At 41.8% G+C, this 27,777-nt stretch overlaps 1 protein-coding gene across 1 annotated transcript in view; it reads left to right on the top strand.

Moving 5' to 3' along the window:
- LOC133562879 (reelin-like) overlaps positions 1-27,777 on the top strand; it is a 304,500-nt gene that overhangs the window by 173,621 nt on the left and 103,102 nt on the right. The window contains 11 exon segments of the mRNA XM_061916689.1: positions 1,022-1,073; positions 3,158-3,263; positions 3,363-3,603; positions 3,686-3,831; positions 12,920-13,071; positions 13,164-13,279; positions 17,239-17,447; positions 21,619-21,747; positions 21,833-21,942; positions 22,027-22,093; positions 25,849-26,082. Of these exon segments, the coding sequence (XP_061772673.1) occupies positions 1,022-1,073; positions 3,158-3,263; positions 3,363-3,603; positions 3,686-3,831; positions 12,920-13,071; positions 13,164-13,279; positions 17,239-17,447; positions 21,619-21,747; positions 21,833-21,942; positions 22,027-22,093; positions 25,849-26,082 (1,562 nt within the window).

Below are 27,777 nucleotides of genomic sequence, written 5' to 3'. Positions count from 1 at the left end.
ACAATAAAGTGAATTATTATTATCATTATTATTATTATTATTATTATTATTACTAGAGGGGAATTTTACTTTTTTATTTTTTATTTTGCCTATCGTTCACAATCATGAGAGACAAAAACACACGTCTCTTTTTTTTTGGATTTTAAAAATGATAAAAAACACTTGGAAGATGCGTCTAACGGGAGTCACAGTTGTAGCCTTCAAAGTCCTCTTAAAACAACTTCAAAACCCTCCATCGACGTTTTATATACACACTGCAAATCTATTCACAATGTAGTATTAGACATGTTCATAACAATATGCAATATGTTCAGGTTTAACCGTATTTTGGTCGTTTTAAGCATTTAAGCAGCAGGTTGTGTGTTGACTTCCTGTGTTGGTTATGGTTTATTTGTATTGGGTCGTATGAATTGATGCTGTGCTCAAGACATTTTAAAGTAACACTCTGTGGAGGGAAGTGTGGCCAGCGCGCCTGCAGGAGCAAAGGTCACCGCCTCTGTCTATGGTGCTGAGGACGAGCACCATTGGATAGGAAGCGGGGCATGTGCTGACGGCGAGACACAGCTGGCAGGTTATTAGACTTCACAGGTCGTACGTGTTAATCTAATCATCTGTTGTCTTTAACAGTAAGCGGCCGGGAGCAGGAGGGGAGAGAGGATACGGACGTGGCTGAAAAGTCGCGTCCTGCTGGAGAGAAAACTTTTGATAAAATCTTTGTACATTAAAACCTGGTTAAAAACTGCACGTTTGCTCTGGTGCTGTGTCTAGCAGTGGAACTGCTAGGAAGCAACTTCTCAATAGTTATTAAGCAAAATTACTAACATTGTCCAAAACACAGCAACATGTGTGCGGCGTTTATATTTTGAGGTAATTAGAATTAAACTGGAGGCATATCACTTGCCAGACTTCTTATTTAATTTGCAACGTCTTGCGGGCCAAACTGAATACGCCCACGGTTTGTAGTTTGGACACCTCTGGATTATAAAAATATTCATATACATATGTCTTTTGTGTCCTGCAGACCACTGTCCCTCTGAACACCAGCACAGCATCTGTCCTCCAGTTTGCCCTGGGTGAGTATTGCATGCAGTATTCCAGTCCTTTTTTTCCCCTTTTACCATAAATACAGCATTTGGAGTGAAGTCCTGGACTCAGGAGGCACATTAAAGCTCAGCTGTACTCAGGTGGGGATGGAGAAGTGCATTGCATAAAGACATGGATGCTGCACACCATCAGGGGTAGTCAATAGTTGAAGACACAGGCCCTGGCTTCCTCCATTAGTGACCCTTGACCCCATCATATCTCCAAACACACTGACAAATAACAGAATTCTAAGACACACAGGTGGTCACATCAATGTTTTAAAGAACCATTTTACACAGGCTCAAGTAAAAAGTAAAGAGGCATTTGTTTTTTATAATTTTGTTGTACAAAGGAACCCTCCTGGTTTTGTGGACAGTTTGTCTATGTCAACCAACACACCTAGTCCCACTTTAGAGTTATAATAATAATAATAGATTTTATTTGTAAAAAGCAATTCACGGTGGCAGAGGGGTTAGTGCGTCTGCCTCACAATACGAAGGTCCTGCAGTCCTGGGTTCGAATCCAGGCTCGGGATCTTTCTGTGTGGAGTTTGCGTGTTCTCCCCGTGAATGCGTGGGTTCCCTCCGGGTACTCCGGCTTCCTCCCACTTCCAAAGACATGCACCTGGGGATAGGCCCCTCCCACCTCCAAAGACATGCACTTGGGGATAGGCCCCTCCCACCTCCAAAGACATGCACCTGGGGATAGGCCCCTCCCACCTCCAAAGACAGGCACCCGGGGATAGGTCCCTCCCACCTCCAAAGACATGTACCTGGGGATAGGCCCCTCCCACCTCCAAAGACATGCACCTGGGGATAGGCCCCTCCCACCTCCAAAGACATGCACTTGGGGATAGGCCCCTCCCACCTCCAAAGACATGCACCTGGGGATAGGCCCCTCCCACCTCCAAAGACATGCACCTGGGGATAGGCCCCTCCCACCTTCAAAGACATGCACCTGGGGATAGGTTGATTGGCTAAACTAAATTGGCCCTAGTGTGTGAATGTGAGTGTGAATGTTGTCTCTCTATCTGTGTTGGCCCTGCGATGAGGTGGTGACTTGTCCAGGGTGTACCCCGCCTTCCGCCCGATTGTAGCTGAGATAGGCGCCAGCGACCCCAAAAGGGAATAAGCGGTAGAAAATGGACATTGAGTAAACAACCTCAAAGTGCTGCAGTGTATTAAAAATAATAATAATACATACAAAATAATAATAATAAAATAAAAACAATAACTAGAGCAGCCTAATAGTTAGAATTAGTATGTATATATCTAAAAAAAAAAAAAATGCTCTTTTAAAAAGAAGGTTTTTTCAGCCTTTTTTTAAAAGCATCCGCAGTCTGTGGTGCCCTCCCAAAAGGGAATAAGCGGTAGAAAATGGATGGATGGATGGATAGTTCTTTGAGGTAGACGGGGGCATTTCCATGGAGGCACTGGTGAATTTTTCTTAAAACTAAAATGTGCATGCATTACATGGCCGACTGCTATTGTTGACATAAAATCTGTGACCCAAGGGGGTCATTTCTACAAAAAAAATTGGGTCAGTTAACGTCCGCATGTGTTGGAGATTTGTCTACAATGTAAGTAGTCATGAAAATAAAGATAAACTCATTGAATGAATAGGCGTGTCCAAACTTTTGGCCTGTTCTGTATGTGTTTGCGAGCAAATATACAGTATGTACTTCGTAGTAAGAGTGTACCGAATCAATATTGGATATTGGTCCAAGTATTTTTTTCAATTTTAATTCTTATCGTTCTTAAAAAGAAACAGCACTTTTTTCACAATCATTACATCAAACCTTTTACAACATTCCCCACTGCAAAATAATACAATTATGTATAGTTTTAGCTGATATCATACAGAATCGGTCGGCCAATACTAAAGGCTCCAGTGTCGGCATTGTATCGGAAGTGAAAAAGTTGTATGGAGACACACTTAATAGGAAAGTTGGGAACATATCAGTTAGCGTGAACGCTGATGTTTTCTTCCAGTCTACATCGCACATCCAAAGGTTGTCCTCACTCTGTCACCCAGACTTGTGTAGATGTGACCTTGCTGTGTTCGTGTTACCCAGGTTCAGGCTCCTGTCGATTCAGTTACTCAGACCCCAGCATCACTGTGTCATACAGCCTCGGTGGAAATGCTAACAACTCTGACTGGATCACACTTGAGAAGATCAGGTCTCTATCAATCCCTTGCTTCCTCTTTAGTCCTGGCCATGGTTCAGTAGTTCTGGATGAGTTTACCATAAGTAACTTGATCATATTGTGGTCCTCTAGAGCTCCTACCAACAGCAGCACCTTCATCCACCTGGTCCCCATGCCAGTACAGTCCAGGGCTGAAAATGTTCGCCTGCGATGGTCTCAGGGGGCTCCTCAAGGTCCAGAAGGTTACGAGTCCTGCTGGGGTCTGGATAATGTTTTGCTGGTCAATGCCGCCCATAAAGCTCCCCTCATGGAGGACAACTTGGATCCTCCAGACACTGCCAACTGGCTATTCTTTCCTGGTGCTACTGTCAAGGTACGGCTAGAAAAACAAGATTTCTCCTCGAGTGTTCCTTCATGTATGTCACCTTCAAATGTTATCTTTCTGTGTTGCACAGCATGCTTGCCAGTCTGAGGGAAACTCTCTGTATTTCCATGGGGGTGAAGGCGTTGGCCACAGCTTTGCGTCCAGTCGAGACATCGACCTGCACCGGGAGGAGGGAAGGAGCTACTGGGAGGAGGACTTTGAGAGTCCACCATCAAAGTAAGTCAAGTAACACGGTATTTGAACCGATGAGTAGATTGAGATTTGAGTACCAATTTAAGTTTTTATGTGACATTCCATAGGTTTTAGGGCCTGTTCCCACATGAACAGCAAATACATTTATGGTTTCCACCTTTTATACTCAAGTAACAGCATTTTGGGTGGTTTAAAACTAGAGTTTTTGAAAAGGGGAATGTCTGATTGTTGAGGTATGAACAAGCAAAACCCCGAGTATTACATGAGAATGATGATGTTCTCAATTTCCCGCCTTCTTGCTGCCGCGTCACTATCACGTGACCATAAAAAATAGAGAAGAAGAAGGCACGCAACAGCTGTCAGCAACAACAATGATGAAGAACAACGCTGTGATTGGGATGTAGTTACTAATATTAGCACTATGGCAACAAAACCCCGTCATCATCTATCAACTAGTCATGTGGTCAGGGGCGTAAGAATACGTTTAAAATTGCGGGTCACTAGTCGCTATCCACAAAAAAGATAGTAATGTGTGTATATATATATATATATATATGTATATGTATATGTGTGTGTATGAGTGTATATATATATAAATATATGTGTGTGTGTATGTATATATATATATATTAGGGGTGTGGGAAAAAATCGATTCGAATACGTTGTGCGATTCAGAATCGATTCTCATTTTTAAAATATCAATTTTTTTTTCTTTTTTTTTTATCAATCCAACAAACCACTACACATTAATAACATAATGCAATCCAATTCTAAAACCAAAACCCGACCCAGCAACACTCAGAACTGCAATAAACAGAGCAATTGAGAGGAGACACAAACACCACACAGAACAAACCAAAAGTAGTGAAACAAAAATGAATATTATCAACAACGGTACCAACATTAGTTATCGTTTCAGCATAGCAGTGATTAAAAATCCCTCATTGACATTATCATTAGACATTTATAAAAATAATAAAAAAGTGGCTTACACTTGCATGGCATCTCATAAGCTGGACAACACACTGTGTCCAATGTTTTCACAAAGATAAAAGAAGTCATATTTTTGCTACCTTTAATAGTTAAAACTAATGTACATTATTGCAATCAGTTGATAAAACATTGTCCTTTACAATTATAAAAGCTTATACAAAAATCTACTACTCTGCTAGCATGTGAGCAGACTGGGGTAGATCCTGCTGAAATCTATGTATTGAATGAATACACAATCCTTTTGAATTGGAAAAATATCGTTTTTGAATCAAGAATCGAATCGAATCGAATACGATTATTTAGTGCAGTGGTTCTCAACCTTTTTTCAGTGATGTACCCCCTGGTAACATTTTTGGAATTCAAGTACCCCCTAATCAGAGCAAAGCATTTTTGGTTGAAAAAAAAGAGATAAAGAAGTAAAATACAGCACTATGTCATCAGTTTCTGATTTATTAAATTGCATAACAGTACAAAATATTGCTCATTTCTAGTGGTCTTTCTTCAACTATTTGGAAAAAATATATAAAGATAACTAAAAACTTGTTGAAAAACAAACAAGTGATTCAATTCTAAATGCAGATTTCTCCACATAGAAGTAATCATCAACTTAAAGTGCCCTCTTTGGGGATTGTAATAGAGATCCATCTGGATTCATCAACTTACTTCTAAACATTTCTTTACAAAAAAAGAAATCTTTAACATCAATATTTATGGAATATGTCCACAAAAAATCTAGCTGTCAAAACTGAATATTGTATTGTTGTATTTATTTTCACACTTTATGAACTTACATTCATATTTTGTTGAAGTATTATTCAATAAATATATTTATAAAATATTTTTGAATTGTTGCTATTTTTAGAATATTTAAAAATATTCTCACATACCCGTTGGCATACCTTCAAGTACGCGTACCCCCATTTGAGAACCACTGATTTTGTATACCGGTACTATAGAACCCTAGTCACCACTGTAGAAATATTTTTTCTGGGGAATGAAACTTAAAAGAATGTATCTGACAATTGCCAAGGATCAGAACCATATTACACAGCTTAACCGCTGGGGGGGCTTTAAACATAATCTTAGGGCTCTCGGGAGCGCTGCAGGTGCCTCTTTTTTTACACCGGTGGTTTAATTCCTGCTGGGATTTTCTTAATTCTCTGTGATAAAAGAACAATGACTCCAAAGACACATAATTAACCTCTGACACAGTTGTGCTTCATTGGAGATGTAAAATAAGTCTCAACTGATGGAGAGACCAAATCTATTCTGAGACGAGCGTGCCTTGTGCACATGCACTTAGTAGGACACCTGTCATGTGTCACCTGTAATCTGACCTGACACGCTGTGTGTTTGAGTGACTTCCACAGGTGTATGCCAGGGCTCTGACTGCTTCACAGGCAGCAGTCCATCTGTTGGCAGTCAGACACTTTACACATAACCAGCACAGCAGAAAGCAAGAGGGTCCCATTGTTAGCCCGTAGCTTGCAGAGCGGCACTAAAAATGGAGAGGATCGGTGTGTTACTCGCTGACAGCAATTACCTACCTGTGCCTTTTTGCATCTTTGAGACAGTCCTGACACCAGTGGGGCTTTTCCACCACTGTGCTTCACACCATCATGCTGCACGGCAGGCCCGGTCACACCCGTCAGGTGTCAGGGGCTTACTTCTGTGCCAGCAGAGTTTGTTGGTCTAATGTAACATTTGGTGGAAAGTGGGTGGCAGGAGCGGGGTGACATACTGAGGTAACTTCTGTCAGTGCTAATGAGCATCCTCTCTCCACTCTGCACAAATATGTCTGCATGTGCATCGTCTTCCAGGTGATTTATACCAAACACCATAAGCATGTTCAATGTTGGCGTTAAAGCACTTTTAGGACGCACATTTCCAGAAGTGCCTTTTTTGGGTCAAAACTCTGGTTTGCTTGTTTGTTTGTTTGTTTTATCGATTATAACTTTCATCCAGTATTTTGTTTATTTGTCCGTATTGTAACGCTACGTGTTTGACAGTACGTAAGCCTTTATTGTGTCCGGAAATAATGAGATTTAAATAACTGTTGTTGGCCAGCACGGTGGGAGAGGGGTTAGTGCATCTGCCTCACAATAAGGAGGTCCTGGTAGTCCTGAGTTCAATCCCGGGCTCGGGATCTTTCTGTGTGGAGTTTGCATGTTCTCCCCGTGAATACGTGGGTTCCCTCCGGGTACTCCGGCTTCCTCCCACCTCCAAAGACATGCACCTGGGATAGGCCCCTCCCACCTCAAAAGACATGCACCTGGGGATAGGCCCCTCCCACCTCAAAAGACATGCACCTGGGGATAGGCCCCTCCCACCTCCAAAGACATACACCTGGGGATAGGCCCCTCCCACCTCCAAAGACATGCACCTGGGGATAGGCCCCTCCCACCTCCAAAGACATGCACCTGGGGATAGGCCCCTCCCACCTCCAAAGACATGCACCTGGGGATAGGCCCCTCCCACCTCCAAGGACATGCACCTGGGGATAGGCCCCTCCCACCTCCAAAGACATGCACCTGGGGATAGGCCCCTCCCACCTCCAAAGACATGCACCTGGGGATAGGCCCCTCCCACCTCCAAAGACATGCACCTGGGGATAGGCCCCTCCAAAGACATGCACCTGGGGATAGGCCCCTCCCATTTCCAAAGACATGCACCTGGGGATAGGCCCCTCCCACCTCCAAAGACTTACACCTGGGGATAGGTTGATTGGCAACACTAAATGGTCCCTAGTGTGTGAATGTTGTCTGTCTATCTGTGTTGGCCCTGCGATGAGGTGGCAACTTGTCAAGGGTGTACCTCGCCTTCCGCCCGAATGCAGCTGAGATAGGCCCTGCGATCCCAAAAGGGACAAGCGGTATAAAATGGATGGATGGGTAAAGGACCGTGTTAGTCCAATGTTGATGTGATAAAACCTCCTTCTTGTTTGTGACATACATACAATTGTAAGTGTTATTTCTTTTTGCACATAATCAATATTTATGAAGTGTTTGGATGTATTCATTTATGTGAAATTTTCATTAAATGTAATCGTGGAGGGAGGTGTGGCCAGCGCTGCCTTAAAGGCCTACTGAAATGAGATGTCCTTATTTAAACGGGGATAGCAGCTCCATTCTATGTGTCATACTTGATCATTTCGCCATATTTTTGCTGAAAGGATTTAGTAGAGAACGACGATAAAGTTCGCAACTTTTGGTCGCTAATAAAAAAGCCTTACCTGTACCGGAAGTAGCAGACGATGTGCGCGTGACGTCACGGGTTGTGGAGCTCCTCACATCTGAACATTGTTTACAATCATGGCCACCAGCAGCGAGAGCGATTCGGACAGAGAAAGCGATGATTTTCCCATTAATTTGAGCGAAGATGAAAGATTTGTGGATGAGGATATTGATATTGAAGGACTAGAAAAAAGAAAAAAAAAATCAGGCGAGGGCAAGTGGGAGCGATTCAGCTGTTTTTAGACACATTTACTAGGATAATTCTGGAAAATCCCTTATTTGCTATTGTGTTACTAGTGTTTTAGTGAGATTAAATAGTACCTGAAGTCGGAGGGGTGTGGCCACGAGTGTCTTGATGCCAGAGTCTCTGAGGAAAGTCACGCAGCTGCATGGACGGCGCAAGCTCCGCTTATCTCCGCTTATCTCCGGTAAGAGGCGACTTTATACCACAATTTTCTCACGGAAAAATGCCGGTTGACATGTAGTCGGGATCCATGTTCTCTTGACTGCTCTGTTCCATAGTAAAGCTTCGCCTCTGGGAATTTTAAACGAGGAAACACTGGCTGTGTTTGTGTGGCTAAAGGCTAAAGCTTCCCACCTACATCTTTCTTTTTTGACTTCTCCATTATTAATTGAACAAATTGCAAAAGATTCAGCAACACAGAGGTCCAGAATACTGTGGAATTATGCGATTAAAGCAGACGACTTATAGCTTGGATCGGGCTGGAAAAAAATGTCTGCTACAACCTGAGATGTCAAACGCACGCGTCATCATACCGCGACGTTTTCAACAGGACACTTCGCGGGAAATTCAAAATTGCAATTTAGTTAACTGAAAAGGCCGTATTGGCATGTGTTGCAATGTTAATATTTCATCATTGATATATAAACTATCAGACTGCGTGGTCGCTAGTAGTGGCTTTCAGTAGGCCTTTAGGGAGCAAATGTCACCGCCTCTGTCCATGGTGCTGAGGACAGAGCACCATCAGACGAGTTTGTGGCACTGCCCACGGCGAGACACAGCTGAACAGGTGACCAGATTTCCCAGGTAGTACAAGTTGTCTAATCACCTGTTGTCTTTAACAGCAGCAGTCAGGAACAGCAAGAGGAGGAAGGACTTGGAGAGTTGGAGAGACTGAAAAGTCAAAATAGCGAAAACTATTGATGTGCATTAAAACTTTGTTCAACTCTGGACGGCGGTCTCCTGTCACGTGTGTGAGCAGCGGAACCGCGAGGAAGCGACTTCCACATGCGCTCGCAGTACCGGATTTTGCTGTGCGATCTGCGCATGCATCGCCTCCATTTGTCGGTGGTTTGCCATAGACACCTCGGCTAAGAACTGCCCCAGTGCCTCTAGTGGGCTCGGTGTTGAATTTGTCTTTTTGTTTAATTGGGTGCCAGATGTGGAAGTCGCTTCCTAGCGGCTCTGCTGCTCACACACGTGACAGGAGACCGCCGTCCAGAGTTGAACAAAGTTTTAATGCACATCAATAGTTTTCGCTATTTTGACTTTTCAGGCTCTCCAAGTCCTTCCTCCTCTTGCTGTTCCCGACCGCTACTGTTAAAGACAACAGGTGATTAGACAACCTGTACCACCTGGGAAATCTAATCTCCTGTTCAGCTGTGTCTCGCCGTGGGCAGTGCCACGCCCCCGTCTGATGGTCTTCAGCACCATGGACAGGACAGTCCTTTGCTCCTGCAGGCAGCGCTGGCCACACCTCCCTCCACAGTAATATTGCCTGACTAAGTGATTCAACGTAATATTTTGATATTTACACACGCATTTTTTACTAGAATAACCTTACGGGCATTACAAATATCAAAATGAAGTACCTACTGTACTGTTTACTTGTTGAACAAAACATGATCCGTGGCCCGGATCATGTTTTGTTTAGTTTTGGACTCCCTTAGTTCCTGTTTTGTGCACCCCTGGGTTTGTTGTGGTTACCATGGGTGCTGTTTGGTTTCATCCATCCATTTTCTACCGCTTATTCCCTTTTGGGGTCGCGGGGGGCGCTGGCGCCTATCTCAGCTACAATCGGGCGGAAGGCAGGGTACACCCTGGACAAGTCGCCACCTCATCGCAGGGCCAACACAGATAGACAGACAACATTCAGACTCACATTCACACACTAGGGACCATTTAGTGTTGCCAATCAACCTATCCCCAGGTGCATGTCTTTGGAAGTGGGAGGGGCCTATCCCCAGGTGCATGTCTTTGGAGGTAGGAGGGGCCTATCCCCAGGTGCATGTCTTTGGAGGTGGGAGGGGCCTATCCCCAGGTGCATGTCTTTGGAGGTGGGAGGGGCCTATCCCCTGCTGCATGTCTTTGGAGGTGGGAGGGAGCCGGAGTACCCGGAGGGAACCCACGCATTCACGGGGAGAACATGCGAACTCCACACAGAAAGATCCCGAGCCTGGATTTGAACCCAGGACTGCAGGAACTTCGTATTGTGAGGCAGACGCACTAACCCCTCTGCCACAGTGAAGCCTTCTGTTTGGTTTCACCTGCCTCTTATAAGTGTACGGCACGCTCGCCTGCTGCCGGGCACTAATCAGAGAGCTATTCACGTTGTGCGCCACACTCAGTCTGACTTCATTGTTTGCAGTATGCAACAGTGTGCACATTTGAATGAATCCTAATGGGTCTTGTTGGCCACTTAAGTGCCGCCACTGCTCTACTTTCTACCCGTCTATTATGTTGGGTAATTTCTGCTTCTATGTTTCTTGGGTCTTGCGCTAAGTTTTTGCCTTAGCAATCAGCACGTGTTTCTGTGTCTGTTTCTTATTTCTTGTATGTGCTATGATTTATGAGGAATAAATCAGATCCTACCTTCACGCTTCGTCCAGAGTTGTCCGTCTGCATCCTGGGAGACCAACCCTGCAATAACATGCGACCCCCATCTGACACAAACAACCACTTTGCTGTTGCCAAAATGTATTTCAAGTAATTTTTTTAATACTGACACATCTCATCTTTGCATATTTTAATAGGATACTCTATTGAGCATTACATATATCAAAATTTACTACCTACTGTATTGTTTACTTGTTGAAACACCCCTCAAATACATTTTTGGCAGCAGCAAAGTGGTTGTTTTTGGTAGATATTTGCTCTGAAAAAGGGTATTTCAACAAGTAAACACTACAGTAGGAATTTGATTTTGATTCATGAAATGCCCATAAGGGCATTCTAGTATAATATGCAGAGATGAGATGTGTCAGTGGTCCTCGTCAGCCAGAGAACTTTGATTTCAGGGCGGCGGGGATTTTCAACAAGTAAACAGTACAGTAGGAACTTGATTTTGATGTATTAAATGCCCATAGGGGTATTCTAGTAAAATATGCAGAGATGAGATGTGTCAGTGGTCCTTGTCAGCCAGAGAACTTTGATTGTAGGGCGGCGGGGATGAGGTTTAGATCCATGAAGGAAAGAAGAAAGTGAATGAATGTTTAACTGAATTAAGACTGGGCAATATATGGAATATACTCCATATATCACAGGTTTGTCTCTGTGCGATATAGAAAATGACTATATCGTGATATTCGAGTATACGTTCTCACGCAGTTGCTTTTAGCTACGGGCATTACACTACAGGCGTTTCTCACTCTTTCTTGTCTCTCCTTCTTACAGAGACTTAAAACAAGCTTGCCTTCTTACATACGTCACATACTGCACGGTCATACGCCCTTGCGGAGCAGAGAGGTAGCGGCATGGGTAGCATTAGCTGTGATGCTAGCGGAGCGGTGCGAGTGGTAATATGAGAGAGAGAGAAGGTGCAAACCTGGTAACAAATGAAGGAAAAATTAATTCCCAAGAAAAACAGCGCGGGGTCCATCGTCTGGCGGTGGTTCGGCTTGAAGTGGGAAGATGTAGAACAGATAACCGTAATATGTTGCTGCTACAAAAGTAGCAGCACTGTTAATATGTAGCATCATTTGAAAAGTCACCCGCTTGAGAATGAAGAGTGCTTGAAACTCCCCATGTCAACATCTCGGCCAGTGCCACACCAACAAAATGACCAAGCAACCATTTCCAGAAGAAAATATTCAACAACAGGAGATAACGTCCGCAGGAACCTACCACATAGTGAAGGACATACACTATTTGATTTCCTATTATGCAGCTCATTTTTATGTGACACTTATTGAATTATCTTGTGTGACATCATGCACAAAAGTGCACTTTATTTGTTTTAAACTATTGTAGTGGTGTTCTGTACAAAATGTGCACTTTAATTGAGTGTTGTTTTGATATGTCATCTTAGTGACATCATGCACAAAAGTGCACTCATAGCTTGTTTTAAAATGTCTGACAATCTTGCACTTTCTGTTTTGAAAATGACATGAATGTTTGTGCCACTGCTTAATAACTGTTTAATAAATACACTTTTAGTTGTGATTTCCCTCTCCGCATGAAAGTTTAAAAGTAGCATATATGAATGCAGTATGAAGAAGAATGTTTGAATGTAGACACATAGAATCATCATACTGCTGTGATTATATGCATCAAGTGTTCATTCAAGGCTAAGGCAAAATATCGTAATATATATCGTATATTGCGATATGGCCTAAAAATATCGAGATATTAATAAAAGGCCATATCGCCCAGCTCTAAACTGAATACATTTACATATGCATGTTTTCTTTTGTATTATTTTTTTAAGAATTAAGTAACATTTCTGACAAACTTTTTCCCAAACAATATAAAAAGTGAAATATAACAGGATAATGCATACATTTTTTGCTTGTTTTCAGAAGGTTACAAAAAAGGGGGACTCCAAAAATGTACCGTGGGACCCCATTTTTATGACATGCTGAAGTCCTTTTGAAAATTCCTAGAGCCAACACGGATGTTTATTAAAGTTCTGCTTTGTGTCCCTCAGCTGGGACATACAGGGAGCGGTCTACGGCAGCCATTGCGGCGAGATCGAGTCGGGCTCCTCGCTGGTGTTCGAGAGCGAGGGCCGCAGGCGGGTGTGCACGCCCTACATTGACACCACATCTTTCGGGAACCTTCGCTTCCACTTTTCTATGGGTATGAAAAAAATCATCCATCCTATGCCTTTGAGTCATTTGAACAGTAATGTTTGCACGGCCGATGTGAATCCAAGTCTTTCTTCTCTGCAGGCGGCGGTGAATGTGAGCCGGGAGAGTCACATGATCACGATGTCATTCTGTTCGGAAGGTCTGAAGGCAGGAGGGAACGTGTGCTGCTCGACACTCTTCCCTATTCCTCCTACAGGGTGAGATACTAGAACTTCCTCAACACAGTTTATGGTATATTAACCTGGACTTAATCGTGATAATAACAATGTTGTTTTTGACAACCATCTTAAATTTAGTCTTAGTCTAAGTCTTTTGGACTTAAATAGTTTTAGTCACATTTTAGTCACTTTTACATGTGATAGTTTTAGTCCAGTTTTAGTCGACGAAAACTCAAAAGGGTTTTAGTCTAGTTTTAGTCGATGAAAAGTCAAAAAGGTTTTAGTCTAGTTTTAGTCCAAATAAAAAGAATAAAAGTATAATATAAGTATATAAGTGTAGTCTTTTAACAAATTAATTTAGGTCAGTAAGTATTGGAGATTGCTGTTGGGCAGTGTCACACATAAGTTGTGAAAATAGCAGCAGATCTATAACTTCAACCCTTTGTAAGCTTGCAGATTATGCTATTTTCACAAATAATAACAATAAAGGAATGGTCGATCTCGGAGGGTGTGTCAGTCGATCTCAAGCCAGGCATTAAAAAATAGACATAAAAATGAGCAATCATCAATCATACAAAGACTTCACTTTCGTCAGTTGTTTGACATTCTCGGCACCCGAGGATCTTGTGAGATGACGCTGGCTGCTGCGAGCTCATATTAAGAAAAAAATCACTAGCAGGGCGGACGCAGAGAAACACATTTTATTTCTAGAGACTCCGTACCTACTGTCAAAACTCTAAAGAGCGACTGCACAGTTCCTGTCTTCACCATAAAAGACCTGTTTCATCCTGCCTGTGCTAACAAAATAAGAGTCGCAGAAAGCTAGCAAGCTACGGAGTTTGATGCCAATGTATTTCTCCCCCGCCCTCAGCGACCGCTCCCTCTCCTCTCTCGCCTACACACTCACTGACGTCACTCAGCTGCTGCCAGACATTAAAGGGCCACACACACATATGCTACTCTCATAACAAAGTGTTTAAAAAGGAGTATGCAAGTTGGACAAATGAGATGCCAAATCCAACCACTTTCATGTGGTATTGGACAGAAAGGAGGACTTATTTTCTCCTCCATTTGAAAATGCGGACGTTATCAGCACCACTGTCTAATTCCAATCAATGCAAGTCATCAGAATCAGGTAATACACCAACTTATATTCTTGTCTTCATGAAAGAAAGGAATCTATGTGTGTTAAACATGCTTGTATTATCATTAAACACCTTTAACTTGTTAAGAAAAATGTCTCTTTCATAAATAAATAAATATGAATTATAAATAGGAATGAGGTAGATCTCCTCGACTTGGTCAATTGAAAAGTAGCTCACCTGCAGAAAAAGCGTGAGCGCCCCTGCCGTAAAACATCAAATAATATTATTTATCTCATTCACGTGAGAGACTAGACATATAAGATTTCATGGGATTTATGGATTAGGAGTGAGAGATTGTTTGGTAAAGGTATAGCACAGGGGTAGAGAACCTATGGCTCTAGAGCCAGATGTGGCTCTTTTGATGACTGCATCTGGCTCTCAGATAAATCTTAGCTGACATTGCTTAACACGATAAGTAATAAATGATTCCGCTGGTAATCACAGGGTTAAAAATAACGTTGAAAATTAAAAACATTCTCCTGCATTTTATTCCATCAATCCAAGAAGTCGCATTAATGGTAAGAAGTATTTCATTTATTATTTGTTAGCTTCAGAATAACAATGTTATTAAAAAAAAATGAGACTTATTTTAATCTAAAAATGTTAATCTAACTTAAAAATGGGCACATTTAGTTGTATTCAGTGTTAAAAAATATTGGTAACACTTTAGTATGGGAAACATATTCTAAGTAACAAAGTCTTAAGAGTTATTTGGACACTAGGGGACCATATAAGGGTTAGGGTTACTAATAAGCAATAATTCTGAGGTTATAAGGGAAGACTCTTAGTTAATGGCTTACTGCTTGTAAAATAAGGCCATGCAGAAAAAGGCATTAATAAGTACTTAAAAATGACTAATTAAGAGCCAATATGTTACGAATTTGCATGTTAATAAGCAACTAATTGATGGTGAATATGTTCCCCATATCAAAGTATTACCAAAATATAATATGGCTCTCGCGGAAGTACGTTTTTAAAATATTTGGCTTTCATGGCTCTCTCAGCCAAAAAGGTTCCCGACCCTTGTTCTATATGTTATAGTTATTTGAATGACTCTTACCATAATATGTTAGGTTAACATAGCAGTTGCTTATTTATGCCTCATATAACCTACACTTATTCAGCCTGTTGTTCACCATTCTTGATTTATTTTAAATTGCCTTTCAAATGTCTTTTCTTGCTGTTGGTTTTTAACACAGACAAAACTGCTTGTAACTTCCGGTAGGAATGTCAGAGACATGAAACAAAAAACACTATGTAGGTCTCATTTAGACCTACATTTGAATAATTAACATACTTTAGCAAAAATCAACAGGAAGTTTGATATTTTAACTTCAATACAACAACTGCATTACTTTCACAATGCATTAGATTCTCAAAATAGTGGCACCAAGGCGTCTTCTAACGCTTTACCGGCCGTGGGTCTCGGGGGCAGCAGCCAAAGGCGGACCCGACCAACGCTGCTTGCAGCTTTAATTTTAAATTGCCTTTCAAATGTCTATTCTTGCTGTTGGCTTTTATCAAATACATTTCCCCCAAAAAGTGCGACTTATACTCCAGTGCGACTTATAGATGTTTTTTTCCTTCTTTATTATGCATTTTCGGCCGTTGCGAAGTATACTCCGGAGCGATTTATAATCTGAAAAATACGGTACTATGAATTATCTGATTCATGTAGGATTATTATTAGTGGATAACAATTATCATAATAATACATCATTATTATATTATAATTATCCATGCATTTAGTGGGGGTTAAGCCTCCACTGTCTTTAAAAATGTGTGATTCCTCTATTTCAAACTTTAATAAGGGTTCCTTGAATGCACCACAGCTATCTACATGATGGCGTGACTAAGAAGTAAGAATCGTAGATCCCTTCCCCACCAACAATAGTGCAAATTAGGGATGCACCGAAATGAAAATTTGTGGCCGAAGCCGAATAAAACTTAAACGCTTGGCCGAAGGCCGAATACCGGATAATGAATGCAGTTTTTCACAATTTTTTTTATATCGCATAAATAGCCTAGAATAAATATTTAGACATGTTTTTCAAATAAAGTAATTTTTTTATTGAATATTGACATTTTTTAAATAGTCCAGTAGCCTTTGCTTTTCAAAAAAAGCACAAAGTTTTTCATTTATATTAGGCCTTCAAACAAAACATGCATTCCAAAAAAAAATAAAGTGCTTTAAAGTGGATAAACCAAAAACAAATGAATTATTGTCCTTTTGGCAAAAGTCTGCTTAGCCACAGTAGATATGCTAATAATGTAAACAGAAGGCTCAAGTAAATCTCAATTAAGTGTGTGCTTGTAACCTCATACACTTATACAGGTAGCCTACACAACAGGCTAATAATGGAAACAGAGGCCCCACTAAATCTCAATAAGTGTGTGCTTGTAACCTCATACACTTATACAGGTACACAACATATCCCAACGTCACTGCACGTTGGTTGATTGCGTCACCGCGTCAAAATATTGCGTCACACGCCACTATTCGGCCTTGTTTTTAAATCATTCCACCGAAGGCCGAATGTGGCTTTTTTTTGCCATATTCGGCCGAATATATTCGGTTACCGATTAATCGGTGCATCCCTAGTGCAAATGCAGATTACTTCTTGAAACATTATGATCCAGAAACATATATTCTTTATCCTGAACAGAAGGAGGGTGACTACACGTTTTATAAGGTCTGCTAAACAAATACAGCTTTAGTGAAACACCAAGCATCATGTAGCAGTATTGCTCAGTGCTAAACAAGAAATACAAACTACAAACAAAATGATTAAAGCTAGAAATATATATGACCTGCAATCCACGTCACAATACTTTCTCTGTCTTCCCTGCCAGACCCCCGCCGTGGTTTCCGTGGCCTTGCCCAACGAGCTGCAAACGCCGGTCACCCAGTTTTGCATGGAGCAGCACTCTCACGGGGGTGCCAAGCGCCACGTGTGGGCTGTGGACTTCATGCAGCTGCTGCCGGTGCTGCCTGGCACGCACACACACGTGGTCCAGTTCTCCATCAACCTGGGCTGCGGCTCCTACCAGCCTGCCAACAGGTGGGACACCTCCACCAACTCGTCTTTAAACACTCTTTATGTCAACTATTGCCAAATACTCTAGGTTCATATAATACTGTAAAACACGTTAAATACTGCGCCACATGTAGGTCGGTGCTTTGAAAGTGAGGCAGTTCTCTCTCGGGGGAAGCTGCAGCTCGAGAAAAATAAAGAAATACCTTTTCAAACCTGTAAAATAAAATATAGCTTTTGGGTTGCCCAGAACAAGATTTTGTTTGTTGCCCAATATTACATATTTTTTATTATTATTAATATTATTATTATCCATCCATGTTCTACCGCTTGTCCCTTTCGGGTTTGCAGGGGGTACTTATTATCATTATTATTATTATTATTATTATAATAACCAGATGATGTGGTCCTGATGGCTTCATCTGGCCGGGATCTTCAGCTCTCACTGGATCGGTTCGCAGCCGAGTGTGAAGCGACCGGGATGAGAATCAGCACCTCCAAGTCCGAGTCCATGGTTCTCGCCCGGAAAAGGGTGGAGTGCCATCTCCGGGTTGGGGAGGAGACCCTGCCCCAAGTGGAGGAGTTCAAGTACCTAGGAGTCTTGTTCACGAGTGAGGGAAGAGTGGATGGTGAGATGGGAGTCTTCAGTAATGCGGACGTTGTATCGATCCGTTGTGGTGAAGAAGGAGCTGAGCCGGAGGGCAAAGCTCTCAATTTACCGCTCGATCTACGTTCCCATCCTCACCTATGGTCATGAGCTTTGGGTCATGACCGAAAGGATAAGATCACGGGTACAAGCGGCCCAAATGAGTTTCCTCCTCTCCCTTAGAGATAGGGTGAGAAGCTCTGCCATCCGGGAGGAACTCAAAGTAAAGCCGCTGCTCCTCCACATGGAGAGGAGCCAGATGAGATGGTTCGGGCATCTGGTCAGGATGCCAGGTGTTTTGGGCACGTCCGACCGGCAGGAGGCTAAGGGGAAGACTCAGGACACGTTGGGAAGACTATGTCTCTCGGCTGGCCTGGGAACGCCTCGGGATCCCCCGGGAAGAGCTGGACCAAGTGGCTTGGGACAGGGAAGTCTGGGCTCCCCTGCTTAGGCTGCTGCCCCCGCGACCCGACCTCGGAAAAGCAAAAGAAGATGGATGGATTGTTATTATTATTATTACCATTATGGCACTAAACCAGTGGTTGTCAAACTTTTTTCAACAGAAAAAATGTGTCTCTTAGTACCACCATAATGACCAACATGAGTTTACAGTGGCGAAGTTAGCCTAAATATTCATCAAAAATAAGGCAGAGGTTTTATTTAACAACTTTGTATAATATTTTTGGCCCAAAAAAACTCTAACTCAAAACTGTAACACTACACACAGTTTGAACAGTAAGACTGTGTTTTAACATTGAATTAAGTGATTATGGGAGGACCACCAGAAAAAGTCCTACACGATACCCAACATCACACACACACACACACACACACACTCAGTGTGTATACACAGACTAAAAAAATATTGACTTAATTTGTTTGAAGACGTCTTTTTAGAAGTGGTAAAACTTTAAGGTGTTTGGATGCATTATGCAACTTGTAATGTCTGCAAGATTTTGTATGGAAAAACATTTTGATGAGTTTTGAATTATTATGAATTACCATATTTCCTTGAATTGCCGCCGGGGCGCTTATTAATTTAAAACCTCTTCTCACTCCGGCGCTTACCAAAGGCATGCGGTAAAGGCAAGCATGCACTAATTAATTTAAAACCTCTTTCCACTCCAACGTTTACCAAAGGCATGCGGTAAATTTAGGCCTGCGCTTAAAAATATAAGTGTGATGTAAGGATACCATCATGAAAAGCACATTTAATAAAAAAAAACCTTATTATGGTCTTACCTTTACTTATAAATGAAGTCCATGCGCAGCTCCTTCTGATCAAAAGCATCGATAACTTGTTTATAGAAGTCTTCCTTATCTTTCTTCAGTTTTAAAAGTCTCTCTGTCTCGATAGAGATCTTCCTTTATTACCTCCTGCTTCGATTGAAAGTCCAGTTTAGAAAACGGTTTCATTTTAGATATGTAATCCTCCATGTTAAAAGTGCAAGCGAGAGGAAAAAATAAACGATCGCTGCTCACTCTTGCTGCTTGTTGTCACTTCTTCTGCAGCCGAGTAGTCGCAAGGAGGATCACTAGCGCCCTCTACCAACGGGAGGCGGGAGTCATTTAATGACTCATATTTGACACACGCAGCTACGGTATATTAAAAAAACATAGCTGCTCACTGTTTTTTTTAGCATATTCAATAGCTTGGACCTTAAATCCTACTGAAAAGCTCTCAATCTTCTTCCCTTTATGCGATTTCAAATGATTGAAATCACCCTCATCCATCTTGAAAATGATGACAGGTAAAGTGTCACTCTTGACGTGACGAGTTTGACCCGGCGGTAATACTAAGCATGCGCTAATTATTTTGCGAAACGAGTTTGACCCTGCAGTAATTCAAGGCAGGCGCATACTATATACCCGGCGGCAATTCAAAGAAATACGGTATCTGATTCATGTATGATTATTATTAGTGGACAACAATTATAAAACACCATTATTATACACCATTATTATATTATAATTATCCATGCATCTACTGGGGCTTAAGCCTCCACTGTCTTTAAGAATGTGAAGTGAATTACATTTATATAAATGCAGTCACTGGTGACGTTTGACTCAGTTTCACCAATCAAATGCAATCAATATATATATATATATATATATATATATATATATATATATATATAAGATAAACAAAGTGCAAAGCCATAGGCTCACTCAATCTCAGTAAATAACTAAAATTTGGAACACAGCATCATCGTTTTCACAGCTTTTTGGTTGTTAAATGTAGAGTGTTTTAATGTAGACTTCTAAATCATTTTAATGGAACAAAAAACAGGTCGGGTATTGAGAAACTTACATTTATGAATATAAAACTTAGCCAATAGTATTATGAGGTTGCAAAGGTAAAATTAATTTTCAGATTTTTTTTCAATACAATGTAAAACCAAATATTATTTAATTTATATTATTGTTTTAGTTGCTTAAGAGATATTCCTGGCTGTGATTTTTTTTCATTGCTATTTTTATGTTTTTGTGCATTACTTGTTGCCCTCATCATTAAAGGAACAGGTTACTCATCAGTTACTCAGTACTTGAGAAGTTTTTTTCACAAAATACTTTTTACTTTTACTCAAGTAAATATTTCACTTGAGTAATACATCTCTAAAGTAACAGTGACCATGAATTGATTAACGTGGACCCCGACTTAAACAAGTTGAAAAACTTATTGGGGTGTTACCATTTAAATAAATAAATGATAAATGGGTTGTACTTGTATAGCGCTTTTCTACCTTCAAGGTACTCAAAGCGCTTTGACACTACTTCCACATTCACACACTGATGGACGGAGCAACCATGCAAGGCGCTAACCAGCACCCATCAGGAGCAAGGGTGAAGTGTCTTGCTCAGGACACAACGGACGTGACGAGGTTGGTACTAGGTGGGATTTGAACCAGGGACCCTCGGGTTGCGCACGGCCACTCTCCCACTGCGCCACGCCGTCCCTTTAGTGGTCAATTGTACGGAATATGTACTGTACTGTGCAATCTACTAATAAAAGTATCAATCAATCAATCAATCAGTACTCTTACTTGAGTACAATTTTTGGCTACTCTACCCACCTCTGATTAAAATACATGTCTTATTATGTTATATTGACAACTATATTTATTTCACTTACATATGCATTCATACATCCATCCATCCATCTTCTTCCGCTTATCCGAGGTCGGGTCACGGGGGCGGCAGCCTAAGTAGGGAAGCCCAGACTTCCCTCTCCCCAGCCACTTCGTCCAGCTCTTCCCGGGGGATCCCGAAGCGTTCCCAGGCCAGCCGGGAGACATAGTCTTCCCAACATGTCCTGGGTCTTCCCCGTGGCCTCCTACCGTTTGGACGTGCCTGAAACACCTATCTAGGGAGGCGTTCAGGTGGCATCCTGACCAGATGCCCAAACCACCTCTTCTGGCTCCTATAGATATTTGAATTCAATGCACTATCAAACACTACAGCTGTAGTGCTTTTGAATGGTGTGGCAGTGACTTTAAACTACTTGAAGTGAAGCAACTATAAATTGTCAAAGTGCTGTTTCTGCTTCATCAGTGTCAGTCTGGAGTTTTCCACCAATCACGGTCGTTCCTGGTCTCTGCTCCACACCGAGTGTCTGCCAGAGCTTTGTGCGGGTCCTCACTTGCCTCACAGCACCATCTACTCCTCTGACAACTACAGCGGGTAGGACTCACCACTGCACGCACAGTATTTCAATCAACACCCTGAATGTTTATGTGCATGAACATACTTTGGCACATTTCTGCAGATGGACCAGGATTTCCATCCCCTTGCCCAACGTGGCCCTCACAGAAAGCACACGCTTCCGCTGGAAACAGTCTGGCAGTGGCGTGGGCAACATGTGGGCCATTGATAATGGTGAGCAGCAGATACATCCATGCCCTAATCATTGTGAACCTTGCTTGTTTCATGCCTCAAAACTCAAAAATGTGTCTTTTTCAGTATACATTGGTCCGTCCTGCCTCCGATTCTGCTCTGGGAGAGGACATTGTTCCCGCACAGGCTGCAAGTAAGACTTTGTTTCATCAAACTGACCACTGTCTATTTGGGGTGTACATTATACCAGTACTAGTATAGTATCGCGGTATCAAGGAATCAAAAACGGTACTATACTCTGTTTGAAAAGTACCGTTTGGCCCTAGGGCATGTTCAGCAGCGCGCAATCACAGAGTACTTACAAGCAGACAAAGTGTGTAGACAGAAAAGGGAGAACGGATGCATTTTGGCTTAAAAAAAGTTATAACACTGAAACGCCATCAAAACATGGCTAACTAGTTAGCGGCTAATGTACATCCGCAGTCTGCAGTGTTTTAGCTACTTCTAAATCACTAATCCTCGCCTCCATGGCGACAAATAAAGTGAGTTTCTTACAAGTATCATCCCTGCAGGCCGAGGAATAGCTAAACATGTTTCACTACACACCGTAGGAAGATACAATAGCTCACCGGCGTCAGAATGTAAACAAACGCCATGGGTGGATCTACACCTGACATCCACTGTAATGATACCACGTACAACAGCGTATCTCGTGGATACTATGATTACATCAATATTTTTTATCGGCAGAAAATCTTTCTTATTTTCTTTTTTAAAATGAATATTCTGTTTATAAACTCAAGAAATATGTCCCTGGACACATGAGGACTATTATGACCAATGTATGATCCTGTAACTATTTGGTATCTGATTGATAACCAGATTTTGGGTATCATCCAAGAAAAAAGAATAAGTGATTATTATATTTTAACAGAACATGTTAAAAAAAAATTAAGCAATTATATTAAAAGTAAATGAACAAGTAGATTAATAATCGATCATCATTTTGACAAAATAATATGTGTATAAATGACACAATTACTGCATGTGTCAGCAGACTAATTAGGAGCCTTTGTTTGTTTACTTACTACTAAAAGACAAGTTTGTTCACAGTTTTATTTAAGGAAAATATTAATAAATATATGTTAAATGTATCATAACATTTTTTGTTAAAATAATGTCATTTTCTTGCGGTCCCTTTTATATAGAAAAGTATCGAAATATATTTTGGTACCGGTATCGAAATAGCTCTATTATCTATTGGGAATGTCCTGTTAAACATTGTTGGCCTCAGATCTAATCCGATTTTGAATTCCAATACCTTGTCTATAGATTATAAAACTGAGAATGTTTTATAGCAAGTAACTAACGTATACACTTAACCATTTTTTAAAAGCGGATCTTATTAAATGTAAAATTGATAGTATTGTTGTGAGTCAGATGATGTGTTAAACGTGTGGTATTAAATACAGCATACAATTTTTTAAGCAAAATAAAGTAGTGACTGTACTATAGCTAAACAAAAACTACTCATGGCTCATTTTTAAAGGGGAACATTATCAGCATACCTATGCAAGCGTCAATATATACCTTGATGGTGCAGAAAAAAGACTATGTTTTTTTAACCGATTTCCGAACTCTAAATGGGTGAATTTTGGCGAATTAAACGCCTTTCTGTTTATCGCTCTGGAGTGGATGACGTCAGAATGTGACGTCATCGAGGTAACACACCCACCATTTTCATTTTCAACACATTACAAACACTGGGTCTCAGCTCTGTTATTTTCCGTTTTTTCGACTATTTTTTGGAACCTTGGAGACATCATGCCTCGTCGGTGTGTTGTCGGAGGGTGTAACAACACTAACAGGGAGGGATTCAAGTTGCACCACTGGCCCGAAGATGCCAAAGTGTCTGCCGCCAGACCCCCATTGAATGTGCCAGAGTGTCTCCACATTTGACCGGCGATGCTAAGACAGACATGGCACAGAGATGTATGGATAACCTGCAAATGCCTTTGCAACGATAGTCAACGAAATCACAAAGGTGAGTTTTGTTGATGTTGACTGCCAGCTAATCGATGCTAACATGCTACGCTAATCGGTGCTAACATGCTATTTACCGGCGGTGCTAAAGCAGACATGGCACAGAGATGTATGGATAACCTGCAGATCCATTTGCAACTACATTACGTTTCCTTCCACCCACATTTAATGCGAAACAAACACTTACCAATCGAAGGATTTAAGTTGCTCCAGTGTCAAAAGATGCGAAAGTCCTGATCGTTTGGTCCGCACATTTTACCGGCGATGCTAACGCAGCTATTCGGCCATGCTATGGCTATGAATAGCGTCAATAGCTATTCGCTCAATAGCTTCAGTTTCTTCTTCAATACTTTCATACTCCAACCATCTGTTTCAATACATGCGTAATCTGTTGAATCGCTTAAGTCGCTGAAATCCGAGTCTGAATCCGAGCTAATGTCGCTTTATCTTGCTGTGCTATTCCCATTGTTTGTTTACATTGGCAGCACTGTGTGACGTCACAGGGAAATGGCCAGTGTCTTCGCAGAGAGCGAAAAAAAGGCACTTTAAAGCTTTATTTAGGGATATTCTGAGACCGGTAAAATTTAGAAAAAAACTTCAAAAAATACAACAAGCCACTGGGAACTGATTTTTATTGTTTTTAACCCTTTTGAAATTGTGATAATGTTCCCCTTTAAATCATTTGGGTTTTGTCCTCAAAGCCTTCCTGTATGCACTGAATGACTCCCTGACTTTGGAAACTATTACGAAAGCAAACCCAAAAAAACTATTTTGAGATAATAACAAAAAAAAGACAAATATCAATCTAATCACTGTAGTATTATATACAGTACACACCTTCTCATTCATGGCATTTTCTTTATTTTCATGACTATTTACATGTCTTATTATGTTATATTGACAACTATATTTATTTCACTTACATATGCATTCATACATCCATCCATCCATCTTCTTCCGCTTATCCGAGGTCGGGTCACGGGGGCAGCAGCCTAAGTAGGGAAGCCCAGACTTCCCTCTCCCCAGCCACTTCGTCTAGCTCTTCCCGGGGCATCCCGAGGCGTTCCCAGGCCAGCCGGGAGACATAGTCTTCCCAACGTGTCCTGGGTCTTCCCCGTGGCCTCCTACCGGTTGGACGTGCCCTAAACACCTCCCTAGGGAGGCGTTCGGGTGGCATCCTGACCAGATGCCCGAACCACCTCATCTGGCTCCTCTCCATGTGGAGGAGCAGCGGCTTTACTTTGAGTTCCTCCCGGATGGCAGAGCTTCTCACCCTATCTCTAAGGGAGAGACCCAAACTCATTTGGGCCGCTTGTACCCGTGATCTTGTCCTTTCGGTCATGACCCAAAGCTCATGACCATAGGTGAGGATGGGAACGTAGATCGACCGGTAAATTGAGAGCTTTGCCTTCCGGCTCAGCTCCTTCTTCACCACAACGGATCGATACAACGTCCACATTACTGAAGACGCCGCACCGATCCGCCTGTCGATCTCACCATCCACTCTTCCCTCACTCGTGAACAAGACTCCTAGGTACTTGAACTCCTCCACTTGGGGCAGGGTCTCCTCCCCAACCCGGAGATGGCACTCCACCCTTTTTACAGTGAATTACTGCAAATACAAAAACATGTTGTTTTTTTTACAGTAAAATTGTGCTGACTGAGCTGCCAGTCTTTTACTGTAAAAGCTAGTGTCCTTTTTACAGTGTACAATTTGATGAATAACTTTCTTTGAAATGATCAGTCAAGCAGATATTGAAGTATTTACTTTTATTTACAATAAATAGTATGATTAAAATACAAAATAAATTTGGCACCTGTGCCTTTTAGCACCTTTTAATCCAATCACATGATCTCATTGGGTCCCTTCTTTTTCTAAAGTAATAACTGACCTGTCTTTACCAGGTGTGACCCAGGCTTCAGCGGTCCAGCTTGTGAGCTGGCTTCCCAGACATTCCCGGCCTTCCTTTCCGAGGGTTTCTCCAGCCCGCGACTTTCTTCCTACCACAGCTTCTCGTCCCTCCGCGGAGCTGAGGTCAGCTTCGCCTGTGGGGTTCTGGCCAGTGGCAAGGCGCTTGTATTCAACAGGGACAGCAGGAGACACCTGGTCACAGCTCCGTTGGACAGCTCCCAGGCCAGGTAACTTCCCGACAACTCCAGGTGTGACGGTAGAGAGGCGTACACAATTTCCCCATCAGTAGTGGACAAGAAGTTTTTCTGGCGTCATCCGTTTACTGAGCGGCCATGAATTGATTAACGTGGACCCCAACTCAAAGAAGTTGAAAAACTTATTGGGGTGTTACCATTTAGTGGTCAATTGTACAGAATATGTACTGTACTGTGTAATCTACTAATAAAAGTATCAATCAATCAATCAAAACTCTGAAGGTAATGCATTGACTACAGTAGCTGAGGTTTAGGCATACATTGCATCCCTGGAAGTCCTGAGAATGTGCATCGAAGGGGCTATAAAAAGACGAGTCAGTGAAGCGTTTAGAGCACCTCCACAAAAATAACAATACAAAACCAGTGGAGTTGCCACTTTGTGTAAATGGTAAATAAAAACAGAATGCAATGATTTAAAAATCATTTTCAACCTATATTCAAATGAATAGACTGTAAAGACAAGATACTTAACGTTGGAACTGGTCAACTTTATTTTTTGCAAATATTAGCTCATTTGGAACATGTTTAAAAAAACTGCCACCAGTGGCAATAAATACTGATAAAGTTGAGGAATGCTTATCCAACACTTATTTGGAACATCCCACAGGTGTGCAGGCTAATTGGGAACAGGTGGGTGCCATGGTTTGGTATAAAAGCAGCTTCCATGAAATGCTCCGTCATTCACAAACAAGGATGGGGCGAAGGTCACCACTTTCTGAACAAATGTGGCAGAAAATTGTTTGGAACAACATTTTTTGTGAAGTGAATTATATTTATATAGCGCTTTTCTCAAGTGACTCAAAGCGCTTTACATAGTGACACCCAATATCTAAGTTACATTTAAACCAGTGTGGGTGGCACTGGGAGCAAGTGGGTAAAGTGTCTTGCCCAAGGACACAACGGCAGTAACTAGGATGGCACAAGCGGGAATCGAACCTGCAACCCTCAAGTTGCTGGCACGGCCACTCTACCAACCGAGCTATGCCGCCCCCAACCAGTTATTGTAAGAAATTTAGGGATTTCGCCATCTACGGTCCGTAGTATCATCAAAAGGTTCAGAGAATCTGGAAAAATCACTGCACATGAACAGCAATGCCCGTGACAGTGGATCCCTCAGGTGGTACTGGCATAGCTCGGTTAGTAGAGTGGCCGTGCCAGCAATTTGAGGGTTGCAGGTTCGATTCCCGCTTCCGCCATTCTAGTCACTGTCGTTGTGTCCTTGGGCAAGGCATTTTACCCACCTGCTCCCAGTGCCACCCACACTGGTTTAAATGTAACTTAGATATTGGGTTTCACTATGTAAAGCGCTTTGAGTCACTAGAGAAAAGCGCTATATAAATATAATTCACTTCACACTTCACTTCACTGCATTAAAAAGCGACATCGGTGTGTAAAGGATATCATCACATGGGCTCAGGAACACTTCAGAAAACCACTGTCAGTAACTGCAGTTCATTGTTACATTTGTAAGTGCAAGTTAAAACTCTACTATGCAAAGCCAAAGCTATTTATCAACAACACCCAGAAACGCTGCCGTCTTTGCTTGGCCCAAGTTCATCTAAGGTGGACTGATGCAAAGTGGAAAAGTGTGCTGTGGTCTGACGAGTCCACATTTCAAACGGTTTTTGGAAACTGTGGATGTTGTGTCGTCCGGAACAAAGAGGAAAA

The sequence above is a fragment of the Nerophis ophidion genome, linkage group LG12, assembly GCF_033978795.1.
Source record: "Nerophis ophidion isolate RoL-2023_Sa linkage group LG12, RoL_Noph_v1.0, whole genome shotgun sequence".
Classification (NCBI taxonomy): domain Eukaryota; kingdom Metazoa; phylum Chordata; class Actinopteri; order Syngnathiformes; family Syngnathidae; genus Nerophis; species Nerophis ophidion.
This window is presented reverse-complemented; position numbering and strand designations above follow the sequence as displayed.